Raw genomic sequence first — 17,622 nt, forward strand, 5'->3', positions numbered from 1 at the left:
GCAACAGCGCGTCCCCCGTGGGTGGGTGTCATGAAGAGCTGGGCTCATCATGAGCACACGGCGACTGTGTGCCATGACGAGCCCAGCTCGTTATGAGCACCGAACGGGTTAATTGGAGCTTCTCTATAATCTTGTCTACCTCCTCAACAAAACGGAATGTATGCATTTTGTTATTGCGCATCACTTTCAAAAAGGCCGTGAACCTCAACTTGAGCGACACCCCCAATTTCCTTAAAGGCTCTATTCTTTTTCTTAACTCCCACTGTCTATACGATGTTACTCTAGACAGGTCTGGTCTGATTTCAAACGTAACCCCATCCACTTCCATTGGTTTTTTTCCTCAAAGCCTTGGCCAAGATCTTCTCCTTCAACTTATATGTGAGAAAATGTACTAAAACTCTTCTTGGCTTGGTGCGATTAGTGTTATTTGAATGGATGATTTGAGTAACAGAACATCGACTTTGAAGTGTGAAGTAAAAGATCTTAAAGAAGTAGTGAAGGCTAACACGTGGAAATAGAGGATCTTAAAAAAAAGGGAGAGAGAATAGCAGGAGAGAGTAGAAAGGCTGGAAAATTTTGACAGAAGAAATAATTTGATAAAGACCCATATCGTTCAACTGATGAAAAAGGAACTCCAACTGGAGGAACCTCTAGAGGTGATCGGGAATGACATTCAAAGGATACATAGAGATCCCTACAGACTACCGTACATAATTTGTCAAGTTTTTGGTTATTTAAACCATGACTCTGTTGGATGGATTCGGCACTCTCCACCATTGTCCTACGTGGAGTCTTGGTTTGGGTTTTGGTTTTTTTCGTTCCTGGTTGCCTCTTTATATAGGGCACTGGCTGTAGTACAGCCATAGTTTTTTAATCTGTTTGTGGGGCAGGGAAGAATGCAAATTAAATAAAGTAATGGTTTCAGATATATTTTGGATGCACCCATTCTCCCCCCTTGTCAATCACGGTGGGTCTTCCTTTGTTGATAACATTAGCGCTTTCATCATTATTAGCTAGGCACTGTGCCGTGTTTGTGGGGGCCGTTATTTGATCGCCACAGAGCAGCAATGACTCCTTAACGGAGGACATCTGTTTCACTAATGCCCCCATGGCTCCTGATATAAATTTTAATAATGAGGTCTGGGGCTGGGGCTTTGCTGGTGATTCAGCCCTTCCTATTTCAATGGTAAGTTTCCTTTTCCCCATATTCATATCAGCTAAGAAAGTAAACAAGATAGGAATATACAATGTACATATACAAATGAACATACAAGAGCTGTAAGAATTAAAAAACAATTATTGTAAAATGATTATAAAACAGTTAAAACAATTACAACAACGATCTGCTAAAATCCTGTTGAAGATAACAATAGGTTTCCAAGTTACTGAGCGTAGTCTTTTTGTGGCGCAGAATTTTTTTGCCCACCGGTCTTTAATTATCTAAAGTGACTTCCGTTCTTGTTACTGTTAAGCCTTAAGTTACTTAGTGCAGGGGTTATCTTGTTCGTTCAAATATAAAAGCAATGTCCACATAAGATGCTAATCCAGACCGCCTTCAACACACTGCAAAGGTTCCCCTTTAGTTTTTTCCTTTAGGGAGGGCAAAAAGAAAAGCAGCTGATGGTTTTTACTAACTACTAGCAAACATTCAAGAGTACCCGTAGTCCAACGGAAGTATAAGCAATTTCTTCCCGATTGTTTCTTTTATTCTGGGGAAACCCTCCAAATTGTCAGTAATGATCCACCTCTCAGCTCTTCATTCAGAAACAACTCCCTTTACTGTTTGCCCTAAGACAAAGAAAAATAAACAAACCAAGAGCAGGTGGCCCAGACCAGCTTGCTCCGTTCTCTGATGGGTGCAGACAGGCCCACCCTTGGCCCGGGCTTCGCCCGAGGGTGTTCCATGTGCGTTCCGCACTGCAGGAGGCCCGACCAGCTTTTGAAGAGCATTGGGCATGGAAATGGTGAGGCATTACCATCCATGATGGAAGCTGGGTGGTGTAGTCCTGCCCCTCACCCCCACTGCAACAAGTGGTCGTCCCGCACTGTGGGAGCCCCAACCGGCTTTTGAAGCACCTCTGGGTGCACAAATGATGAGGTGGCACCGGCCGCGATGGATGCTGGGTGGTGTAGTCCTGCTCCTCGTCCTCACTGCAACAAAAAGCAGGCGTCCCGTGCTATGGGAGCCTAGACCTGGTTTTGAAGTGCCTAAGGGTACGGAAATGGTGAGGCGGCACCGGCCGCAATGGATGCTGGGTGGTGTAGTCCTGCTCCTTGCCCCCACTTGGCACTCAAATATCTCCTTCTTGTTGAATTGCCAAAAACAGCTCAAACCAGGATTCGGTATCTTTGAGATGCCCCTGAGATCATGCCAGTGGTTCCGCTCGCTTGAAGCAGTGGTTCACAAGAACTGCCATCTTATACTGATGGAGTTTACAGGTCAGCCAACCCAGTGCAAATCCACCCAATGTAAAAGAAAAGTCAAGACCTACAGTAGGTCGCACACCCGGCCTCCTTGCGTGTGCCCCTCCTGGCTGCCAGGGAGCCCACTGGCTGGCTAGGAGCACAGACCGCCCTCGAACAAAGCCCAAACCCCACGGCCCCTTATGGACTTGAAGGGTTGGCATTTGTCAGGGGTTCCGCTACTTCCGGGTATTTTTGTTGATTTGACAGATGCACTGTCAGCCATGCCCAACAAGCAAGATAACACAATCTTGTCCGCTTTCTATATCGATGATTGAAATGAACGTGTACTTTTAGGTTGTAGTCTTTCTTCAAATACATGAATAAGTGAGTTCTTTGATATTTTAAACTACTCTTACGTAATTAATAAAGTGTAAGGAACTGGGCTATTAGTTGAGGAGGGTAATTACCCACCTCAAGTAATAATCACAATCTGTGTCTCTAAATAAACCTGAGCTCAACCCACTGATAGCTATGTTGCTAAGCAGACAGGCCGAATTTACAGCCAATTTTTAAAGTATTTATGCTGTACTAAAACAGTAAAGTTGACACGGAAAACAATAAAAATCCCAAAATGAATTATAAGTATACAGTATAATTTAAAAATATAAAATTACACCAGAATAACAAGAAGTCCAGTGGGGGAACTAGATATTTGAATGTGTATAGTTACAAGTAGAAAAAGTGGTGCGCCAATGACAGTCAAGGGTTATGGTAGAACAGAATGTAGGAGCAATTTGATGGTGACCACCAAGAAGGTCAAAGATCTTGCCTTCTGACTTTAGCCCTTGAAGTCCCAATCCACCACAGGAACACTCTTCTAAAGGCCCCAAGGACCTCAGGAGAGGCACTTAGAAACTCACATGGTGGCAGGTAGAGGCCAACAAGAGGGTCCTGTCCAAATCCAATTGCAACTGTCACCTGTGCAATTGCAGGAAAAGGCTCCTTGTAGCTTTTTGTATCACTGTGGCTCAAACAGGAGGTCAGTCTTACGACTTCTTTTTCATGGGTACTGGCGGGACAGCAGGTCTAGTCTTCTGGGATTTTGAGGAACCAGGCAGCAGGTCGAATCCTCCTCTATTCTGCCACAGGTGCAGAAGGGATCTTAATTAGGTGCCTGGAGGTGCCATATATATGCCTGGAATTCACTAGTAGGTGGTTATTAGACCCCTGGGAATGCCATAACCAATGGTGTAAAGGTTCCCGAGGCCAACCCTACATACTTTGGACATTTTCAAGATGGCTGCAGTCTTCAGCTACACTACACTTGGGCTATGGTGGTCAGGGGGTGTTTGGCAAGTGTACTATGGTAATTCTAGAGTCCTTCCACCTCTAACACTAAAATACAGATTTAGGCATCCCCTGGACCCCCAATAAACTCAGAGACAGACGTCTGGTAGGACAAAGCTGAGCCTTCAGCAACCAGACACTGGATACACACAAATAGTTTTGGTGTTCAGTTTCTCTCCTTTGAAGTGAGCCCCAAATTTTATTTGAAAAATTTCAGTGACCTCTGAAGCATGTCTTGACTCTCGAGCAGGATCTAACACTGTGATGTCAACAAGAGTCCCTCAGTGTTAGAGACCAATCTGGCTGAAGGCAGAAAAGAATGTTGAAGACTACATCAGGTTCTAACATGGAAGGCCTCTTTGAAGTTAATCAAGTCATTGGGCCCAGTCCACAAGCACATCCTATCAAGGGCACCACAACACGTCCCTCACCCAAGGCCTTTTATTCATGCCATGGGAGCAGGTTCATACCTCATGCATGTCCATTGAAATGCTAATTACTGGCTGGTAGAAGGGAGAGAGAGCAATATGCAGATTTAGCTTACTAAGACTTCAGGTGGGGCAAAGGTGACATTTTGAAAGTCATCTCCCCAAAATATTTATCACTAATCTGACTTTGACAGGTTATTTTGCATTTACTCTTTCAAAACATTTATTAAACATAATATTGTATCCCAATGATTTCCTAGTGAACAGCCATTCTTGCAGCAGTGAAAATACCTTTGAGGGCATTTTCACTATAAGGTCAAGTTTTACATTAAACTTCCTAGTCCATGTAAAGGAAAGAAAGGCGTTAAAGTTGTATTCTTCCATCCTCTCTATAATATATGTGCTCAAAGACAAAAACAAATCTGGCTATTCTATAATCACCAAACTGGAACAAATATACACTGGGAACTGCAAGGCACTCACCCACATTAAGTTTCATGCTTCATTATTGGGCATTCCCACACTTGAACTCATGTGAGTTCAAGTGGGCTATGACCTCCACTGGTGGGCGTGTGAGTTTTAAAAGCTTTTAAGGAGACAAAATCTACAAGTACCAGAGATACAAGTACAGTTTCAACAGCCTTCAGTAACCCAACCAAATGATTTCTGGTTAATTTGAATGCATGAAAATATGAGGGTCAACAACAAAAAGTGTTTTCAAAGATAGATGGGGGCTGTTAGGATCCTGCCATCTTAAAGGGGTCTACATGTTTCAGGCATCTCACTGGAGCCCAATGGGTTTTAGAGCTTTCTATGTGGGTGGGGGCCTTGAAATTCCTAATGTATATCTGTCCAATTTGGTGAATATAGATTAGCCCAATTATTTTTCTTTGTGAATACATAACTGTCAGAACCCTGTTCAGAGGGCTATGGCACAAGCAAGAGGTACTGGGACCAACTGTGGGGGTTGGGCCTTTTAGTCCTGATGTTCCGGGGCCCAATCTACTATGGATCCTGAGCAATCCAAGGCTTCTCGGAGGGAAGGAAGAAACGGGATGAACATTGGCTCACAATTCAAAACGCATTCGGTTTTAGCAATTAATGATTGTCTGCCAAATGCTTGCTTTTATGACAAAAAGAGTATTTATATACCAACACAATGTAATATACTGTGTTCACAAACAATACACACAGACCCCTGAGGTCAGCGCCCCAGTGTTTCAATAGGTAGATCCTGAGTGCCACTGCCCAATCACTAGCGGTAGTGGTAATTACTCATTCACTATAGGTGACATTCAGGTTAAGCCCCACTCGAAGTCTGAGTCTCAGGAGTACCACTTTGAGTCCAATTAAAGTCAGAAGTGTTTCAGCGCTATTGTGATATATGACATGCAGGTTTTCCTTGGCGTACTGGCCCATTAATCAGTCTTACCACCTCCAGCAGGACCTGCACAACTGCAGGCTCTGAGAGCACAGCCCCATTGCGGGGCTGAAGCGAATGTCCCAGATGAGAACCAAACGCGTGGCCATGTAGGGACAGAGGACGGGTGTCCTCGATGCTCCTTTGATGCTGATAAATTTACTTGGACCCTCCCCACAGGTGAGGGGACCTTGACACTCCTGATGCAGATCATCTGTCAGGCTTGCGCCTGCAAGGGTTACAACAGCAGCCACTTCCACTCGACAGCAGGCTAGACCAGACCACGCTCCTCGCCATTTTCCCAGGAAAACCCACCCAACTTACAAGGTGACACTCAGGATATGGCCAAATTGGCTTGTCAGCACTCTTCACGGTGCCCCCCCGGCATACAGGGTCACCAGCTTCACTCCACACACAGGCTATGGCTTGATTGGCACAGCAGCCATCTTCACGGTTGCCCCACCCGACATACAGGTCTGCTGACTTCACTCAGCGCAAGTGCTACTGCCCAACCAGCACAATAGAAATCTTCATTGTGCTGCCACCTGACATACAGGGTCACTGACTTCACTCAGCACTCCAGCTACTATCCGATCGGCAATGCAGTAATCTTCCTGGAATCCGCACCTGGCATACGGGGACACCAACTTCCCTCTGCATACAGCACATGACCTAATTATTGCAGATGCTGTCGCCTCACACCTCACTTCAGACATCAAATCACCAGGATTTCCCACTGAACCTCACTCTCTCCAGGGCTCGTCTCTTATTCACAGGGCACACTTGTCTTATCAAGCAGGCAGACAATGGTGCTCCATGGTTCAAGGGCAGGTGATCTCAGATTACATGTGTGACATCCTACCACCCAGATGGGAGACAGGCAGGCCTTAGCCTCCAGCCATGGTCACATGCAGACGTCTTGCAGAGCTTTTCCTCCTCACACAGCCCGAATAGCTCCTTGACAGTTGACAGTTTTAGGGGCCTCATGCTCACCTTCTTATAGTCCATTTCCAGTCACCAAATGTGATTTAGAGTCTGAGTCTTTAAAGTTTGTGTTGGGGGTCTGCCTACTTTAGGAGTTCCCTGTCCTCCACCCTGCCCTTCCTCAAGAAAGCAGCCAGTCACAGCAGGAGGGACTTCAAGTCTGATAGCCACACAACACAGGCCATGGGAGTGCCTAGAGGTTCAAACCTCCACCCTACTCTTTATGATTCCCTTATCAGCTCCATCTTCTTACTGTGATGTGCCCTGGCTCCTTCCTAATAACCTCTTTCTGAAGAAAAGAGCACCCTTTGAAGAATAGTTCAAAGTCGGCTCTCCTATACTCTAGTGTATCCCGCCCAGCTCACAGGAATGCAGCAATTCACAAATCTGTCTGGGTGACTCCTCTACCTCCTCAAGCTCCTCTAGTTAGCCATGGGTCTCCGAAAATAGAAGCTAGAATCTTCCATGTATTGTACCATTTCACAAGCACACCACACATGCACCCAGAACACGCATATAACACCACGCATTTCCCAACACTGCATCATTCATGTATTGTTCCATTTATAGGTACACATATACCCAGCACATGTATATAACTCTCACACACTGCACAGCACTACATACCAATCCAATGTAGGCCAAGGTTGAGTAGGTACAAAGCAGAGGAACTTAAAATGAGTGAGAATGTAGGCCTCACTCCTTTGACACAGGTAAAAAGGCCTGTTCACTACTACTGATAAGTACATTAAATGCCGCCACCACCTCACTTATGCTGCTTAAATCCTGGCAAAGGCATCAGCTTTTCACCACTATGAGGGTGGCTCTTTGGGCACCCATCCCGGTCCAAAAAGACTGCAATCCATGAGACAGTCCTATGTCTTGGCCCACAGGCATTACAATAAGAATCAGCACCAGGGATCCAGACATCATTGCAGTTGGGGGTAGTCAGTGAAGAAGCGTGCAGTTTAACAATATAAAAGAAACAAATATCACACACTTACCTTGCCGTCAGGTCCTAGGTCTCTGCTCCTTGCTTCTGCTCTCCTTGTGGGATAGGAAGCCAGGAACAGCCAGGCTCCCCTAACCATTCACTATGCTGCAATGAAGCATTGTGATTGGTAAGCACCCAGGCTCCACTGGCCAATCAAGACACTGCATTGCAGTGTTGTGATTGGTTTTGAGCGTCCTGTTTCGATGCTCAACCAGGGAATGGGGGCTTGGGCTTGTTCTCCACGCAGGCTGTAATGAAGCCTGCATGGAGAATGGGGAAAGTGCACATGACTGGCTTGGGCAGCCCGAGAGGGCCAACCAAACAGTTACTGTGCACTTAGGAGTCGGCAAACCACTCCTCCCCTGCCCTGCTTCGATAGCAGAGCAGCCCCGACCACCCCCCGCCTGCAAAGGAAACATAAAATGACAACTCAAAGTTATTATAATTTTATATATCCTTTACTTCACTGCTCAAAAGCAGTGGGGCAACTCTCCTCAGCCATAGCGGAGGAGCCGCCACTGATCATGTTGCAAGAGGAGCACAAGAACTTTGGCTAGCCAGGTAAAGTGCACCGAGTTCTCTAACTAGCAATAATAGTATTCTGCAAAAAAAGCCATAACAATTATCTGGGGTAACCCTGGGAAAGGGCAAGTTTCCAACTAAAAACAATTCGAAACGTTATAGTCTGTTTGAGAATGAACAGAGAGGACTTTACACAAATGTTTATATACGGTCTAGGTCCTAAACTTTCCAAAATATTAGGACTTGAACAAATGTTTTCCATTTTTGTTTGAGGAAGGCGGCAACCTTATAAGAGTGAGAAGACAACTGCAGAAGCGTACACCAAATGTATCCTTAAGGTAGGCTTCAGTCTCAGTTGAGCCTCGAAGCAGCGCTTTATGGCTTGTGCTAACTCAAAGTGCTGACTGGAATGCCTTGACTTTAGTTAAGAATTCGATTGTCAGAGAGTTCAAAACCAGTGTGTTAGTGTGTGAGACTGAAAATAGTGTTCTCTACGGTTATAATCGCCTTCACTAAGTGCTGATTTGCATTTATTTTACCAGCATACTGATATATATTAATTAATAACCTGACACATTTCACGGATAATTGTGCTCAGCAGCATGAATCTGCAACCCTCTACGCAAAACCAGTCTGAAAATACATACCTGTCACGGGAACAATGCACGGTTGCCACCAAGCATGACTGATTACACAATGACAATCGAGCAGTGAAAAGCGAGGAGACAGAGCCGGATATCACTTTTGTAAAACAAGGGCTATTTTTCGGCAGCTGCTGCTTTTGCCGATCTGAGGGGCAGATTTATGTTGCCTGGCGCATCCCTGCAAATCAGCAAGGATGCGCCAGGAATGATGCGTCACGCAAGTTTACCCTTGCGCCACACATGATGCGCCGCATTTATAATGCGGCGCATCATGGCGCAGGAATAAACAGATGCGTGACGCATCCAATGGCGTAAGGTTGGCGCAGTGCTTCAGTTGCGTCGCAAGCGCGACGCAACTCCAGCACTGTTCCAACCAACCCTATCCCTAACATGGTGCGTCAAGCCTTACGCCTGCTTCAAGCAGGCGCAGGGTTTTGGCGCATCAGCGTTGGGAAAGTGACTCAGTCAAATCTTATAGATTTGACTGAGTCACTTTTCAGGGGCGTTCCTGCGACGGAACGCCCCCCCCTATGTCGACACGCCCACGTGAAACCTGACGCAGGTTTTACGTGGCGCAGGGCTTTACATCGTGACGCATCTCCATAGATGCGTCACGATGTAAATATGGCGCAACGTGGCGCAGGGTTTACACCGCCGCTGCGTCACAAAAGTGACGCAACGGCGGCGTAAAAGTGGCGCATCTCCGACATAGATCTGCCCCCTGAGTTTCTAAAAAAGCTCAGGTGTAAAATGTCAAGGACGTGCCCACGCAAATCATGTAATTGTTAATTTTCGCTTTCCAGGAAAAAAAAATCTTAATCAGCATTGCGCAGGGAGTTCAATTGCGGTGTTTTAGACGAATGATAAACCTGCGGTTTGTGGCTGGGCTGTGACCTGCGAGATTGGCAGTCCACCTTCATCCGTCACACGTCTCTTTTTAATGGAAATTGAGCTTGTTATACTGCAAAGTGTCACGGAGGCCGTCTGTCTATTGATTTACTGAAGCTGACTTTTATGTTGAAAAGGCAAAATGTTAATTTTAGAAGCGTGTACAGTTGCCATTAACAACAGCAGACATCAATGCATTTGCCCTGGTCAAATGGAAGGCTGACCTGATACACTGCAGGACTCCTGATCTCCTGACATTTCATACTGTCGGTTTTAAATTCAGCCAATCCATAAAAACGCAAATGTAATAAATACGAAGGGGCAGATTTACAAGAAAGTAACGCATCTGTAGAAATGCGTCACTTTCCCTGCGCCACCATGCAAAGCCCTTGCGTCATCATGGATGCGCCGTATTTACAATACGGCGCACCATGGCGCAAAGATTGACAGATGCGTCTGACGCATCCATTGATGGAAAAGTCACGCATTGCTGGAGTTGTGTCGCGAGCATGGCGCAACTCCAGCAATGCGTGTTGCGGCCTATTCCCAATACACTGCGTCACTCCTTACGCCTGCTTCAAGCAGGCGTAGGTTTTGACGCAGTGGCATCCTAAAAGTCACACAGTGAAATCTTGTAGATTTCACTGCGTCACTTTTACGAGGTTTTCCTGTGTGGGAACACCTACCCTGCATACATTGGGGCAGATTTACAAGAAAGTGACGCATCTGTAGAGATGCGTTACTTTCCCTGCGCCAACATGCAAAACCCTTGCGTCACCATGGATGCGCCGTATTTACAATATGGCACACCATGGCGCAAGGATTGACAGATGCGTCCGAAATTCGGACGCATCTGTTGACGGAAAAGTCACGCATTGCTGGAGTTGTGTCGCAAGCACGACGCAACTCCAGCAATGCTCAGAGGCGCCCTATGCCTAACATGCTGCGTCACTCCTTGCGCCTGTTTCAAGCAGGCGCAGGGTTTTGACGCAGCATGGACTTAAAATTGACTCAGTGAAATATTGTAGATTTCACTGCGTCACTCTTACAGGGCTGCCTGCGACGGAACGCCCACCCTGCATACATTAAACCTGACACAGGTTTAATGTCATGCAGGGCTTTACAACAGGACACATCTCCCTAGATGCGTAACGCTGTAAATGGGCCGCAACTTTTACGCTGCCGATGCATCACAAAAGTGACGCAACAACAGCGCAAAAGTGACGCAAGGGGTTTGTAAATCTGCCCCGGAGCATTTCAAACTTAGTAACATCCATCTGGGTTTGCAGACAAGCCCCTATAGGCGAGGCATTTACATGCCTCCCAGTCCACATTTGATGGTTGTAACATGCTTAAGACAGCCAGGTTTCAGACTGTATTCAGTAGAGGGCCGAGTCTGTCCCAGCTCTCCACATTGATCTGGATGGAGCAGTGCAGTCAAGCGCAGAGTGGATATATGTGAAAACGGCTGCATTAGTTGAGGTAGGTTTATGCATTTCAACAAAAATACTGCACTTTTCTTCCTCACCTTATACACTTATCAACCAAAAAATTAATGCAAATCAACTCCTAAATTCCCCCCCCCCCCCCCCCCCCCCCCATTAGGGCCGACCTTGTGCATGGGCGAGCTCTGCACAAGCCTACGGGGCCAAATATTCAGAAGGGCACTGCAGGAAGCCACCTGGCTTAATGTCATATGGAAACAGCCACTCGCCGATCCCTGTTGGGCTCAATCGGGTCCCAGTAAAGACTTTGTAAGGGGCTTTTAATGTACCTCGGAGTAATTGTTAGCACTCCATCAACCCCCTGCCCTCCTCCCATCTTCCTCACACCTCCTGCCACAACCACGACCCTCACACACAACAAACATCACATTTTCTTTCCACCTAGGGCGCTGTCGAGGTCAATCCGATTTAGGGGCGGCCCTGCCCCCGTCCCCATTTCCCCCATGTGATCCACAGACCAGTTAATGCGGTATGACTGATACTTCCTTACAGTTACCTGTAAAAGAAACATACCCTTTTAGATCTACAAGTCCTCCTTTTGCATTCAAACTTTGTTGTACCTATTGGCCCTCCGCCATTCCTAATACCTGTTATTATTTCCAGTTTTATATACGCTCTTGTCCTAACTTTAATCTCATTCTACCTTCAGCTGATACTTCATAGCTCTCTCTGGAAATGCCAGACCTACAGCCTACCAGTTGACCATGCACTAAGCATTCCAAGCGGGCCTGGCCAAACAATATATAATATATTGTACGTTAGCAGGCTCATAGCACAACACTTTTCCTACCTTATACTTCCATTTAAAATCACTGAAGTAACCATCGCCACTCTGGAATACCCACCCCAAGGTATTAATCTGATCTTTCAATGTTTTGCCCATTCATTAGCTTGCATCCTCGTACAGACTCCCCAGAATATTGCTTCAAGTATTAGCAAATTTAACAGCATAAATATGGGAATTTTGCAGCATTTTTGCAGCATGTTATTTTGCAATGTTTTCGACACCAAATGCAGAGATCTTATTTTTATGAATTATTTTACAACATGAAAGTTTATACCAAAGCACTGTGTACAGTATTTATGCTGCCAGGTTTATCTACTGTGTGTATCGTGCAGTATTTATGTTCACATCAGTTTCAGCTTGAGCACTGTGCCATCGTTACTTATGGATTTGTATACATTTGTTTTGACAATATGATTATAATTCTTTCCGATGGGAAGACCTATGTATATGTTGTTTATTTACAATTTAGACAATTTGTTTTGAGTCAAAGGCTACATATATGACATAAACCTGTTAATTGATAATTGCCATTGAATCTGTATGCTTGTCTCCTTAGGTTTTAATGCTGGTTATGTATGTACAATTCTTCTGAGCAGTCCAAATCTAGCCCAATATTGTGCTGCAGATTATAATGCAAAACAACAATGCCGGGTGAATTGTTCTGAGAAGGACCGTCTTCTGGCTGACACAATCATTTTGTAAATGCTGTTGCTCCTTTCATCATCTGCAGAACTGGTCACACAGTCCTTGTACACAGCTGCAAACTGTGAAAGGACTGGAACGTGGTGAGCCATCCCACACAATGCGAAACTCCTGATCCGGAACTTCGCTCAAACCAGGGATGGCTGACTATGCACTCTTGTCCATAGGCAGGATGCAAAGTCGTGCAGGATTGAAAAGGCACACTTGTTTCAAGAATCCAGTGCCTGGTGGGGGTTCCCCCATGTACTTGCCCACCTTTTCAAGATAATTTTCAAATGGTTCATTAAGTTGCGTTGTTATCTTTTTTTACCTGTGCAGAGTTTATTTAGCCCCTATTGTGGTTTCTAGAAATGGTTTCAATGACTCCAGAGTGTGGGCTGATATGTTTTTGAGGTTCATGTGGAAGTCCTCTGGAAAACCATACACCTTCATTGTCACTGGTGTCTGACTCAGGAATAAGTCCATCAGATTTAACATGTGCTCGCATTTTTCTTCCGCAATGTCCAATTGAACTTTAATACAGTTTTTTTGGTCACTGTTCAAAATCCTTTGCAGATTTTCAAGGGTATCTGGGGGAGACTTGCTGAGTTGCAACTCTAACTGAACAAAACCAGCATAGGCATCAAAGTACTTTCAGTGGTACTGGAGAGCAGTAAACCAAGAATTCCAGCGGGTATTGCAAGAGTAAGGTGCCATCTGTTGTTTCAACTCATGGTTCTCAGCAAGATCGGGCAGGTACCTTTGCTTTCTGCTACCAGCCATGTAAAAGATTTACAAGAAGAAATAAGGAAAGCATTTAGCTCCACAAAAGGCTTTCCAAATGACTCTCCAACAAGGTTTGTTATGTGTGTCAAGCAGGTGATATGTATGGTGTTTGTATAAAGATTTTGCAACACAGTGTTTTATGCCTTGAGCATGTATGCAGCATTGTCGGTGTTAAAGGAAATAACATTCTGAAAGGCTATGTTGTACCCTGTGAGCACCCTCACAACTGCTTGTGCTACAGTCCCATGGTTGCACCGTGAGATAAACATTGTGTCTGCTATGTGAGTGTGGATTTGACGGCCACCCTGTGCAGAGGCCACTGCCAATAACCCATTCAACATGCACCGCCCTTTGACATCAGGTGTTTCATCAAATATGACACTGGTCTTCTGACCTTCAATTGTTCTTTCAGCTCATTCTTGGCTCCTATATATCTCTGTAGGAGATAAAGTTCTTGAAGCTGATGACATATAGTTATCACTCCACCATTCCGTACTCACTTGTGGAGAATCTTGTGCAGCACAGGGTGATCAGTTTTGCTCAGCGGAATGTTCAGATCTGTGAAGACATTGACCCACTCACTTATTATGTCCTGGTTTGAGGCACTGGCAGCTGTACTCTTTGTGAAAAGTGATTTCACAGTCATCCGATGGCCACGTTTCGGTGAAGAGTTAGGGTCAGGGGCATCTGTACAGTGCTTCAAGTGTTTTTGGGACTCCACATGAATATCTACTGTGTGTTTCTGGATTAGGTCCACCGACACATTGCAAACAGTGCAAAACAGCACTTCACCATCAGCATGCATCACGTCACTGTACTCTCTAGCCCAATCAACTTCTGTTATCTGGGTAGGTGGATGTGATCTGTGCTTCACAGCCTTTACAGGCTGCAGAAATGTCTCCATCCTGCTTTTGTTGTGGTGGCTTGCTGCTCCCTTGGAATCTGAAAGATCTTTGGGGGATGTGGTGCAGTCACGTCACTACCTAAAAATATATTTGGTGTTAAAGGATGTGTTCCAAGGGGAAAAAGGCATCAAAACTGTTGAACGGAAAGTTAAGAAAATGTAGGGAAGCAGTGATTAAAAATGCATGTAACTCTGAGGCACTTGCAAATGGCAAAAAATGGTGAATAAGCCAAGGAATTGCATGGTCGCCAGTAGGTAGTTATAGTTAGGACCTATTTTCCATAGGAAATCCGCAACATTCTATATGGAATAACTTTGGCACCCGTTGACGAATCTTCGCAAAATTTTCAAAACTTTTGGCCAGCTCCGGTCCGCTCCTATCCTGAAAGTCTTGGGATGACTCGTGTAGCGGAGGCTGAGAAAAAAGGGGGGTCCCAAAACGTGTTTTCCCAATGCAATTTCCCATAGGACCTTTAGCCGCAGCTACAGCCCGGACTGCTGAACGGAATTACACCAAATTTGGCAGAAAGGTAAACCTTGGTTCAGAGTCGTGCCTTTTGCTTAAATGGTGTAAATCCGTTGAGTAGTTCTTGAGAAAATCAAACATAAAATCACATATATATCTGGGCGGAGCCTAACCACACATCTCATCATGAGATCTGATTGGCTGTCAGCACTTCATCAAAGAAGTGTTGGCAGGCATCTTGGGACCAATATACATGATAGCACCTCATTAAAAAGCATTGCGGTTAATAGAAGGTTTTAAGACTTTAGTTACATTATAAATCATTTGTTGATGGTACCATACTCATTTTAGGAATTGTGGTATATTCTAAGGTGATTTAACCACGTGAAAACGCCTTCTGCTGGGATATCATGAATCATGATTGAGAGAAAAATATGTTCTCATGCTTTTCCCACAGAGATTTGGAAGGTGAGATATAAGTTAAACTGAGAGCATATTTTCTGTAAATTCACATTAACTTTCCCATTCATGTGAGAATGAAGTCTGACATTCTCAGTAAAACATGTACATCCAGCAAGGGCAGAGACTGTCAGTTGATTCCTTTGTGTTCTACTGCAGCTTCCCAGAGTGTTCCAAAGAACAACTAGAGTGCTAACAGTCCTACTTATGATAAACGTGTGGCACACCTGAAGGCATCTTGATTGGAATAAAGTGGTAACTCTTAAAACATTTAATTTAAAAAGGAACAAAATGAGGTGGTTGATTTTGCCATAGAAAGTATGATTAGTGCAGCAGAAAGAAAAATTAGGGCCCATTTTGAGTGACTTCTCAAATCCTCTTCTATTTCATTAAAACATTCTGACATGCAGACCGATACATGCACTTTCAATACCAGCAGCAGACTTCCCTGGTGAGCAGTAGCTTTACTACAGTGATCTAATGAGCAACTAGAGTGCTAACATTCTGAAGTTATGACAAATGTGTGACACATGTGAACGCCTTCTTGATGGAATCAAAGTAAAAAACTGAAAGTATTCCTACTGAGGAGACTGTAGTAAATGAGGAAATTAGGAAACTTCATAACAAATAAGTCTCCCAAGATGGCCACCAGAGACAAAAGAGCCCAAATGTAGCACAAATATCACCCAGATGTAGCCCAAGTATAGCCCAATGACAGAATGTCCCAGAGTGTTTTAAAGAACAACTAGAGCGCTAACAGTCTTACTTATGACAAAAGTATGGCACACCTGAAGCCATCTTGATTGGAATAAAGTGATAACACTTAAAACATTTAATTTGCAAAGGAACAAAATGAGGGGGTTCATTTTGCCATAGAAATTATGATTAGTGCTGCAGAAAGAAAAATTAGGGCACATTTTGACTTCTCAAATCTTCTTCTATTTCATTAAAAAATTCTGACATGCAGACTAAAACATGCACTTTGAATACCAGCAGCAGACGTCCCTGGTGAGCAGTAGCTTTACTACAGTGATCTAATGAGGAACTAGAGTGCTGCCATTCAGAATTTATGGCAAATGTGTGACACATCTGAATGCCTTCTTGAGGGAACCAAAGTAAAAACTGAAAGTATTTCCTACTGAGGAGACTGCAGTAAATGAGGAAATTATGAAACTTCATAAAAAAGAAGTCTCCCAAGATGGCCACCAGAAACAAAAGAGCCCAAATGTAGCCCAAATATCACCCAGATGTAGCCCAAGTATAGCCCAATAACATAATGTCCCAGAGTGTTCTTAAGAACAAATAGAGCGCTTACTGTCTTACTTATGACAAAAGAATGGCACACCTCAAGCCACCTTGATTGGAATAAACTGGTAACACTTAAAACATTTAATTTAAAAAGGAACACAATGAGCGGGTTCATTTTGCCACAGAAATTATGATTAGTGCTGAAGAAAGAAAAATTAGGGCACATTTTGAGTGACTTCTCAAATCTTCTTCTATTTCATTAAAAAACTCTGACATGCAGACTAAAACATGCATTTTGAATACCAGCAGCAGACGTCCCTGGTGAGCAGTAGCTTTACTACAGTGATCTAATGAGGAACTAGAGTGCTGCCATTCAGAATTTGTGGCAAATGTGTGACACACCTGAATGCCTTCTTGATGGAATCAAAGTAAAAAACTGAAAGCATTTCCTACTGAGGAGACTGCAGTAAATGAGGAAATTAGGAAACTTCATAACAAATAAATCTCCCAAGATGGCCACCAGAGACAAAAGAGCCCAAATGTAACCCAAATATCACCCAGATGTAGCCCAAGTATAGCCCAATGACAGAAGTGTGCAAAACACGTATTTCTTGTGTTTTTGCAGTTTTATATAGTGCAGACTTGTCAGGTATTGGTGTGCTTTACATGAGCATTGGTTACATCACACAAGAACAAATTCATTTTGGTTGTAGACATGGGGAGATTAAGTGACTTGACCAGAATCACAGAATGTCGAGCTGAAGCAGAAACTCCAACCTGGTTCCCCTGTTGCAAAGTCTGCAGCTCTGGAAGTAACACCACATCCTCTCCTCTAAGTGCAACATTTAATCGAGTGGTCAACTGGATAAAAAAACATAAAGATAACAAATAATTTAAAAGTGCTTTGTCGCTATTTGAAAACTCAGAAAATATGTCCTCATTTTAGTTTTTTAGAGCACTAACCATAATTTTGATGCAAATAAGACCCTCTCATATATGTAATTTCTAAAGGAAATGCTCTAGGTATTACAGTTTTGATTACATCAAGATGAAGTCAGGCGTTCCACACTTTTGTAATAAATATAGAATGTTAGCAATCTAGTTGTTCATTAGGATACTGTTGAGAGGCAGAGGCCAGAGGCACGGACTCTGA

The 17,622-nt window shown here is 44.2% G+C and overlaps 1 protein-coding gene across 1 annotated transcript; it reads right to left on the reverse strand.

Moving 5' to 3' along the window:
• Positions 1 to 13,888: 13,888 nt before the first annotated feature.
• Positions 13,889 to 14,296, reverse strand: LOC146861969 (CGG triplet repeat-binding protein 1-like). Its single transcript, XM_085643049.1, has one exon. It carries the CDS (start codon positions 14,294 to 14,296, stop codon positions 13,889 to 13,891), a length of 408 nt encoding a protein of 135 aa, XP_085499175.1.
• Between the last annotated feature and the right edge of the window lie 3,326 nt (positions 14,297 to 17,622).

Source organism: Triturus cristatus, chromosome 2_2 (assembly GCF_964204655.1).
Source record: "Triturus cristatus chromosome 2_2, aTriCri1.1, whole genome shotgun sequence".
Classification (NCBI taxonomy): domain Eukaryota; kingdom Metazoa; phylum Chordata; class Amphibia; order Caudata; family Salamandridae; genus Triturus; species Triturus cristatus.

Excerpts from the sequence above, each read along its gene's own strand:
- LOC146861969 (XM_085643049.1), bottom strand. The coding sequence starts at position 14,296 with ATGGAGACATTTCTGCAGCCTGTAAAGGCTGTGAAGCACAGATCACAT.